We start from the raw sequence: 10553 nt of genomic DNA on the forward strand, positions 1-10553 counted from the left end.
CTGTGCTCTCTAATGTCCTTATGCCCTTTCTTGCATGCACTTCTCTTCTATGCTCTCTAATGTCTTTATGACCTTTCTTACATGTGTTTTTCTTCTATGCTTTATAATGTTCTTAGTATTCCTTTCGACTTATTTGTGGTTTCTCTTTCTTGCAGGTGCTGGATGGTGGCCTGGCGGTCAGAAGACTCACGAGCGAAACCTGCAGTGTGGTGGATGAATACGGGAGGTGCAGTGCCGTGATCAGCTGGGTAAGTATCGGGTGTGCGGAGCGCTGCGGCTGTCCTTAGGCGTATCTAACCTTTTGTTTCCTGTTCCATGTGTTGCTGGATTGCTGCCCCAGGAGGCTGTGGAGGCGCGCATGAAGCCAGCTGAAGATCTGGGCCATCGCGAGAATTTTAAGGTAAGCGCTTGCTCTAATCTTCTCCTTGTTTGCTTGTTTGTCTTGTTGCAGGTTGGTGTTCCGGTTCGGGAGCTCGTGAATGCTGAGCACAGGTCACAAAGCCGGGAGTGATCACGGTGAGCGTTACGCTGCGGTAAGCAGAGCAACGCGAAGCACGTTTTCAAGCCGGGCTGTGGCTTTTATAACCAGTCAGCCCGTGCGGCCAACCACACCCAAAACACCAGTCTGCACATACTCAAGATAGGGCTGTGGCATCATACTCCTCCATGTTAGTTGTTCCTAGGCAATGCTGACTCCAATGTTTGCTGCTATTCACTGATGATGAGCCTGGCACCAAAGGCGCCAGGACATGGACCAGGTAGTATGGTTCAGTCTTTTGGAGGTTGCTGAAGTAGCCTTCAGATGCAGTGCCCCTATTGTGGGCTGGGGGTAGTGTCCCAGATGTCTTCCATGTCCACTGTCCATGACAGCTCCCTTATGAGTCCATGCCCCCTCATGCCGCCATACCCTCTTATGGCTCCATATCCTCTTATGAGTTCATATCCCCTTATGCTTCCACACCCCCTTATGACTTCATACCCTCTTATGACTCGATGCCCCCTTAGGCACCCATACCCTTTTATGGTTCCATGGCCCCCTCATGCCTCCATGCCCCCTTATAACTCCATACCCTGTTATGGATCCGTATCCCCCTATGACTCCACGCCCCCTCATGACTCCATACCCTCTTATGACTCCATGCCCTCTTATGCATCCATGCCCTCTTATGCATCCATACCCTGTTATGGCTTCATGTCCCCGCATGCCTCTATGCCCCCTTATGACTCCATGCCCCCTTATGACCCCATGCTCCCTTATGACTCCATGCCCCTTCATGCCTCCATACCCTCTTATGGCTCCATGCCCCCTCATGCCTCCATGCCCCCTTATGACTCCATGTTCCCATATGACTCCATGCCCCTTCATGCCTCCATACCCTCGTATGGCTCCATGCTCCGTCATGCCTCCATGCCCTCTTATGGATCCATATCCCCTTATGACTCCACATACCCTTATGACTCCATACCCTCTTATGCATCCATACCCTGTTATGGCTCCATGCTCCTTCATGCCTCCATGCCCTCTTATGGATCCATATCCCCTTATGGCTCCACATCCCCTTATGACTCCATGCCCTCTTATGCATCCATACCCTGTTATGGCTTCATGTCCCTGCATGCCTCTATGCCCCCTTATGACTCCATGCCCCCTTATAACCCCATGCTCCCTTTTGACTCCATGCCCCTTCATGACTCCATACCCTCTTATGGCTCCATGCCCCCTCATGCCTCCATGCCCCCTTATGACTCCATGCCCCTTCATGCCTCCATACCCTCGTATGGCTCCATGCTCCTTCATGCCTCCATGCCCTCTTATGGATCCATATCCCCTTATGACTCCACATACCCTTATGACTCCATACCCTCTTATGACTCCATGCCCTCTTATGCATCCATACCCTGTTATGGCTTCATGTCCCTGCATGCCTCTATGCCCCCTTATGACTCCAGCCCCCTTATGACCCCATGCTCCCTTATGACTCCATGCCCCTTCATGCCTCCATACCCTCTTATGGCTCCATGCCCCCTCATGCCTCCATGCCCCCTTATGACTCCATGTTCCCATATGACTCCATGCCCCTTCTTGCCTCCATACCCTCGTATGGCTCCATGCCCCCTCATGCCTCCATGCCCCCTTATGACTCCATGCCCCTTCATGCCTCCATACCCTCGTATGGCTCCATGCTCCTTCATGCCTTCATGCCCTCTTATGGATCCATATCCCCTTATGGCTCCACATCCCCTTATGACTCCATCCCCTCGTATGACTCCATGCCCCTTCATGCCTCCATGCCCCCTTATGACTCCATGTTCCCATATGACTCCATGCCCCCTCATGCTTCCATACCCTCTTATGGCTCCATGCCCCCTCATGCCTCCATGCCCCCTTATGACTCCATGTTCCCATATGACTCCATGCCCCTTCATGCCTCCATACCCTCGTATGGCTCCATGCTCCTTCATGCCTCCATGCCCTCGTATGGCTCCATGCTCCTTCATGCCTCCATGCCCTCTTATGGATCCATATCCCCTTATGACTCCACATCCCCTTATGACTCCATACCCTCGTATGACTCCATGCCCCCTCATGCCTCCATGCCCCCTTATGACTCCATGCCCCTTCATGCCTCCATACCCTCGTATGGCTCCATGCTCCTTCATGCCTCCATGCCCTCTTATGGATCCATATCCCCTTATGGCTCCACATCCCCTTATGACTCCATACCCTCGTATGACTCCATGCCCCCTCATGCCTCCATACCCTCGTATGGCTCCATGCTCCTTCATGCCTCCATGCCCTCTTATGGATCCATATCCCCTTATGGCTCCACATCCCCTTATGACTCCATACCCTCGTATGACTCCATGCCCCCTCATGCCTCCATACCCTCGTATGGCTCCATGCTCCTTCATGCCTCCATGCCCTCTTATGGATCCATATCCCCTTATGGCTCCACATCCCCTTATGACTCCATACCCTCGTATGACTCCATGCCCCCTCATGCCTCCATATCCTGTTATTGCTCCATACTCTCTGGTGCCATTAGACACAGAGTTATTTCCACGTCTAAATTATATAATGCCTGCAGTTGTTTCGTAAGGGGATTCACTCGCCTCTTTGAGGTTTGAATTCATTTTAGGGGGGCTATTTAACACTTATAGTTCATAGAAATAGTAGTATTTGTATTTCTATGTGCAAAGCCAAAATGGAAAATAAATGAGAGCAGCACTTGTAACATTATTGTGAGGCTCCTGCAGGAGAGGGCGGGACTTCTGGAGATTGACAGCATCTTTGCTTAGGGGCCTTCCTGACTGTGCAGGCTCCGGGAACTTGCTACTGCACCCGCCATGTGATGGCAGCACCTGCCAGGCTACACATTACATGTGGGCATTCATCAGACACACCATGGCATCTGCAGTTGACATACTGGGAGCCGATATGATGACGTAATATGGGCTTTTGGGGCAGCACTGAATGCAAATGCGGCGAAACATAGATTGACTTTGCCAAAGCTTGACGGTGTTGTCCTCAGAAATGGCACTAATGTTGTTTGGGATGGTGTACAGTGTTTATATCGAATCCTATATATTGAAATACCCATATATCGAATCTTTTATCTTGAAAACCTTTAAAGTGAATGTATTTAGGGTGGAGTAGAGCGTTACATTTTTTTGACAAACGGTCGTGATGGGTTTTTAGGCGTTGGAAAACCCACCACCCCAAAAAAAATGTATAGGATTCGATCTAAAGAGATGTGCTGTAACAGGCACTGGGGTTGGGGCAGCTGTGTAGGGGCTATCCTGCATTCCTTCTCAGGCTGTGTGTCGAACGTCTAAGAGATGTGCTGTCACAGGCACTGGGGTTGGGGCAGCTGTGTAGGGGCTATCCTGCATTCCTTCTCAGGCTGTGTGTCGAACGTCTAAGAGATGTGCTGTCACAGGCACTGGGGTTGGGGCAGCTGTGTAGGGGCTAGGGGCTATCCTGCATTCCCTCTGAGGCTGTGTGTCGAACGTCTAAGAGATGTGCTGTCACAGGCACTGGGGTTGGGGCAGCTGTGTAGGGGCTATCCTGCATTCCTTCTGAGGCTGTGTGTCGAACGTCTTAGAGATGTGCTGTAACAGGCACTGGGGTTGGGGCAGCTGTGTAGGGGCTATCCTGCATTCCTTCTCAGGCTGTGTGTCGAACGTCTAAGAGATGTGCTGTCACAGGCACTGGGGTTGGGGCAGCTGTGTAGGGGCTATCCTGCATTCCCTCTGAGGCTGTGTGTCGAACGTCTAAGAGATGTGCTGTCACAGGCACTGGGGTTGGGGCAGCTGTGTAGGGGCTATCCTGCATTCCTTCTCAGGCTGTGTGTCGAACGTCTAAGAGATGTGCTGTCACAGGCACTGGGGTTGGGGCAGCTGTGTAGGGGCTATCCTGCATTCCTTCTCAGGCTGTGTGTCGAACGTCTAAGAGATGTGCTGTCACAGGCACTGGGGTTGGGGCAGCTGTGTAGGGGCTATCCTGCATTCCTTCTCAGGCTGTGTGTCGAACGTCTAAGAGATGTGCTGTCACAGGCACTGACCACAAGGGATACATCTGTCTCTTCCAATTTGTCACATGCTATAATATATTTGATCAACTAGAAATTTCCAATTTTATGACATTGGGACAATTGTCATATATTTTCATCAGGCAGAAAAGAGTGCAATACAGCGGTCTACAGACAGGAGGCCCGATTTACAAAAATGTTTTCAAATGTGGAAGTCCCATTGAATAAAGGAAATCGGGTCCATGTTGTAAAAAGCACTTAGACAAAACCTGATTGGCTGTGGCTAGGATGATGCAGTTGGGTGATCAAGTTAGTTTCCAAAGTAGGATTTGTTCATCACAGTTAAACAATGGCAATGATCAATTGGTTTAAGAAAATAGAAATTAGAAGCGTGTTGGTGCCTGTAAGTCACATTTTGTATGCAATGATTTTTTGAAAAAAATGAACATAACAAAACACTTTTTTAAAACCTACTTATTATTCTAGGAGGCACACGTCTTACGTTTTTGTGTTGCTAAAAATGACATTCTATCGATGTTTTAGAATTATTGCTCGCTCGCTCCAGATTGGTGCTTCTGTCTCCAAACGGGTGAGCCGAGGATATAGATTCATTGATATATCCTGAGCATTTTCTGGGTTCAACATTTACTGCTCTTGGAGGCAAACTTTACACGAGCCTCACCTCTAGCTAAATAATCACACAAAAATTGGAAGTGTGCGAAACAACCCAGGTGGGTAGGTCAGTTCTCCCCTTGTGTACCAGATTCTTTCGATGTTAAACATGCTGATGGCAACTTACGGTTGGTAGCAGTGGGCAGCAGACAGGACCCACTCGCTGTGAATCAAGGACCCTCCACAGTAGTGGTAGCCGATATTCAGGGATGCCTGGTAGGGGACAGGTTTAGGGCAAGGGTGCCCCCCCACGATCTTGTCATCATCTAGGAATGGGTAAGCAGCTGGAAAGAAAAACATTCAGGGTGTAGAGTTGGTCATTTGAAAATGTTGAAAATACTTTCTGCCTGCCTCTCCAGTAAGTGAACTCCTTTCCTCTCCATGCGTCAGCTGGAGTGTACTGTACTGTGATGCGCAGCCCTTTGAACCTACTGTGTGTGAGTCGTCCTGCACCAGGTAGGGGTGTGAACCATGTGTTCCCAGACACCAGGGAGCAGTCCTCTTCAACCTGTGGCTCACCAGATGTTTTGGACTACGACTCCCACAATCCCTCACCATTGACTCTGCTAGCTAGGCCTACTACGAGTTTCAGTGCCCAAAAATCTGAAGTGCCAAATGTTGCAGACCACTGGTTCAAAAAATGGCCTCATTTTGGGTGGTCCTCTGCTGACTTTACCAATACTGTACTTCTGTAATTGACCCTGTGCCTTTGAAGTCTAGCGGAATAATGATTCAAAAAACGTACAAAAAAAATAATCCTAACGGCTAAATAATCACTGCAGCGATTTGCACAGTAAAACAAGGCCTATTACATGCAAAAGATATCAGCCAACCCAGTAGAACTGAACTGGCACAGAGCTCGTTACATCCCATGGAGTTACAACTTATATAGTGGGAGAATATCAAATTTGATCATATAAGTGACAATGTTATCCCACTAGCCTCATTGGCTGCCACCTATAGAACATACTAATATCCCCCTATAGTCCCGAAACCCACTCCCCTAACACGTGACCTTTTTACACCGTCACTGTCAGATGCAGGTATGGCATTGGTTACTTCGAGTATAAAGGCATATTGATAAATCGAGACTGTCACGTGATGTGTACCCCTCCATTTCAGATGAGTCCGGACTTAACTGGTGAGGACCAATCTGACTTCATAAAACAATAGGCCTTCTCATTATACCCAACGCCGAGGTGCACTCAAGTTGCATCCCTGACCTTGTACTTCATTTTCTGGCATCATCTCCGCCACTCCTGTTCCAAATCACAGTACGTTCCAGACACAACTCCCCCCTTTTCTCCTTGTTAGGTTAGATTTCCACAGAGTTGGTAAATCTTCCTTTCCTGGTTCAACCCCAGAACGTTTTGCTTTTCTAGAGGGATATTTTTCATGAATACCTCAGTGAGTGGGAACCTTTTTCCACACTCACCTAATCTTTAACTCTTTTTATGGGTGTCATTTTTAAGACTCTCCATAGTGTCTTTTTTAAAGTTATCATGTTTAGCAACTTATTGGCAATAAGTGCCTGTTGTTGCTGGGTTGCCCTAGGGGCTCCCCATTTAACTTTCTTGTGCTAACTTTGAGTGAACTACAGTTCCCAAGGGTAGAAAGGATCTTTGGATCCCTTTTACATTTTGTTAGGTGAAACCAGCACACCCCACCTTAAGTGGAGTGCTGGGGAGATACAGTTTTAATGTGAAAGGGGATACATTGTAACAATTCTGTTACAGTGACAGGCTTACCTTTAATGGCTGGTGGCAGTGATACCTTTTATTAATTTGGTGTACCTTTAGCATGGGCTGTAATCGCAGCTGCAGTAAAGGCACCTAAGGGTGCTCATTTTACCAAAATGGGCCCTGTCTTCTTTTTCTGCCATTTTAGTGTTCCTTGTCATTTTGTGTTCCTTCCCCTGACATCCAGGGTGGGAAATTTCTTTGTGTGAGTTTTGTCTTCGGTGGGAGTCCCCTGGACATCCCGCCCAGGCTCTAGTCAGTCTGTAAGCACAAGAAGTGGGGGAGGAATCCAAAAATTCCCCTTCCTTTGTCTTACGCCTTGCTTCAACTGGGAAAAATCCCAGTGGGGGGCTGGCTCTCCTGATTGGACAACCAGACGCCCCTTTCTTGTAAAATGCGGGGAGAAAATGCAGAGGTTGTGCTGTAGTTCCTGATAAATACTGGAAATTTGGAAGCTGAAGTCATGTCGACCACTGGAACTTAAACCAAAGAGGATGATGAAGAAAAAGCAGTGGAGACGATTTCCAGCGACCGGAGAGCCTGCTGTGTAACCGGAGCCTGCTGCAGCCCTTCCTTCCAATCGACCTGGGGTCTCCGAAAATGATGACCCGAACCCAGAGCCTGGTGAGACCCTCTAGACTCAAGAAGACCTGCATTTTAATAATAATAATAATAATAATTTGGCATTTATATAGCGCTACGAACCCTTAGGTATCTGAGCGCTGCTTAATTATTACCCACGGTGTGTGGTGCTCATTTATCGACCTCGGAAGGATGAAACGCTGAGTTTGGCGCTGCCGGGATTCGTACCTGCGTTCGCAGGCTCTGCACTGATGTCAAAGTGAGCGCTCTACTCGCTGTGCCACTTGACCGGTAAATTGTGATGATGTTATGACATCGTAGGTGATGCAGTTTTAGTACTTAAACAACTGTTTTGTATTAACACTCCGAGAGCCACGAGATTGTAATGCCTTGCACGTTGCCTATACATGCTTTGAGTCATGGTTGGATTAACTCCAGGTACTCTGGGTCTGTTTGGATCTTTTGGGACTGCCTTTACAGGGTAAAAGTAGAAGGGCCCTGTACAAACATATCCTTCAATGTATGTATGTGATATTTCAATGCAGGCCCTTCATCAAATAATTATTTATAGCTCAGCCGCAACGTTGGAAGCAAGACGACACGAAGCAACACAGGTTCGATCCCTGGGTCCGCGCTTAGAAACCTCTGGGTGTTTAAGCGCTACGCAACTAAGACAAAAATAATTATGCAAACTAAAAAACAAACAATTCCTGTAACAGCGCCTGATGTCCGCGGACTGTGTCAGCGCTTTAAAAATGTAAAACAAAAAGCAAGTCCATAACAAAATAAATGTGTATTTTGTTCTGTTATCTCAGGAAATATTTGCTGCACAACATACTATCAGAATTCTCTACCCGGCAAGGACCAGATGTAAACATTGCCCATGTCCAATCAGGGATAAGTCAGACAGTTACAAGAAAATATGTGTCTTAAGTAAATGACCAGAGTGTTCAACTATCTTCTTCATGTTTAGTTTTGGCTCAGAGTAACCCATTTACCTGAAACTATTGCACTGGATTACACTTAGGAGGGCTATGGCATGCGAGGAGGGACAAACAGTTTGTGAGTGTTCGGCTATTTACCCACCCTTTGACTGCACCTGACCATGCTAATCCAGGTGGCCATTCCAACCCATTACCTGCCCTCTCTGCCAAAGATATACCCTCCTGGCATTCCTTTAGGGATCTCTATCAAGCAGTACATCAAACAGTGATCTGCATAGCATCGGTCAGGTTTATTTATCTGCAGTTTTCTGTTAACTAATGGCTTAATTGCGGCTGAAATGTGTGACTGGCGAAATAACAATGTATTTTCCAAGTGTGCCTTTAGACTCTGCATTTATAAACAGTATATGTCCCCCCGCACACCCACATATGTTCCATGCATTGGACTCCTGGTTAAAGCATACATTGGTGCAGCAATCAGTTTTGGCTTTTGCATAGGAATTAGCTAGGCAGTTGCCAGGCACTAGCTTTTGCTGTATTATTATGGCCATGTAGTACCATTACTCGGAAGGATAGCTTAGGAGCAACATGCTCGCCTTGGAAGAAAAATGACACAGAGCCAAACAGGCTCGATCCCCGGGTCCGCACTTAGAAACCTCTTGGTATTAAGTGCGTTATAAATAACCCATCATATTATGGAAGTGCCTGGCAAGCATCCATCCTATGCCTACCCAAAGGAAGTAGCCTTTTTGGTGATGGCATGTGAGGGCACAGTGTGGCCTCAGGGGTAAAACCTGCCCTCTTTTTCTGCCATTCTGGCCACATCACAGTGCATTGTGTTCAGGTGCATGCAGTGCTGGCACACCCTGGCATGATTTCCTGGCTGCACCATTGTGGACTGCCTATGTCCTCCAATGGGTATGCAGCAACATGTTCACAAGTGGACGTTCCTTGAGTTTCCGCCACTAGATGCCAATGGCAGCCGGCTGCCACCCTCACAAGTATTACCAAGGTCAGCATTAATCCAGGAATCCTGATGGCACCCCTCCTCCAGAAGTTAGTGTGGTCTGTAGGGTGACCAGATAAAAAAAAAAAAAGAAAAACGGGACAAGCCATAGATGTAGAAGTAGGACTAAAGTAAACACAAATAAAACGGCAGTCCTACTTTTATGTTGCTGGCCTGTTGCAGGGGTTGGGGGTGCATGCTCACAGGCACACTCCTCTTATTGCCGGGGAGTGAAGGGGAAGGGAAGGAGGAGGAAATGGGGCGTGAAAAGCATTCACGCCCCCATTCACGTGCAGTAAGAGTCACGCCAGGCCTGATTTCGAAATCGGGTCCCGGCAAAAACCGGGACCGTAGCCACCCACCCTTGCAATCCCAGGATGGGGTTTATAAAATGAATACACTCCCGGTGTCAAGATTAGTCAGGCGAGTACAAAGGCAGCGAATATGGCAAGGGAAATGTGCACCCAGGAACTACGACTCAGGTATGCTAGAACCCAGGAGTGCAAATAGAGTGTGACATCAAAACCAATATATGAAAAGGGATGTGGGGTAAGCACCTGACCGCGAGAAAAGTCGGCAAGCGCCTTACCCCCAATTGCTGTTACAGGTACTGACAGCGCTAAACCCACGTGGAGGGCAAGCAATGACAGGATCTGTGTACTAACACTCTTAATGGTATTACATAAGGGAATTTAAGAACTGTACTCACGAGGACGAGATAAACCTCTTGAATGTCAGCTAGCCCACGAATCCTGTTGAAGAAACTGGGACCCCGAAAGGCTAGTACAGCAATGGAAGGAAAACTAAATACCTAAGTGGGAATAGTGTTTACAAAATAGTGAGGAAAACATAAGCATTCACACAGGAGCTAGCTACTACCGCACACCACACCTAATAATCAAAGGGAAAATAAATGCAGAAGTGCAGTGGAAAACATGGAATGGATCCTCTAGAAAGTAAGGATCAGGGAAAAAACGAAATAACCTATGCAAACTTCTCCCTACCCCTCCAAGGAAAAGACAGGAAACTAAACTAAGAGGAAGGCTAAGGCAAATGGGTAACAGCAGCAAAGGACAGA

The 10553-nt window shown here is 47.7% G+C and overlaps 1 protein-coding gene across 1 annotated transcript in view; it reads right to left on the minus strand.

Annotated features, from left to right (window-relative positions):
* LOC138579688 (trypsin-like) overlaps nt 1-10113 on the minus strand; it is a gene marked incomplete at its 5' end in the record, with an annotated part of 66861 nt that extends 56748 nt beyond the window's left edge. Inside the window, 2 exons of the mRNA XM_069649928.1 lie at nt 5332-5470; nt 10065-10113. Coding sequence (XP_069506029.1) covers nt 5332-5470; nt 10065-10113 — 188 coding nt within the window. The remainder of the gene's footprint in view (nt 1-5331; nt 5471-10064) is intronic.
* Between the last annotated feature and the right edge of the window lie 440 nt (nt 10114-10553).

Source organism: Ambystoma mexicanum, chromosome 3p (assembly GCF_040938575.1).
Source record: "Ambystoma mexicanum isolate Mex_15411 chromosome 3p, UKY_AmexF1_1, whole genome shotgun sequence".
Lineage (NCBI taxonomy): Eukaryota > Metazoa > Chordata > Amphibia > Caudata > Ambystomatidae > Ambystoma > Ambystoma mexicanum.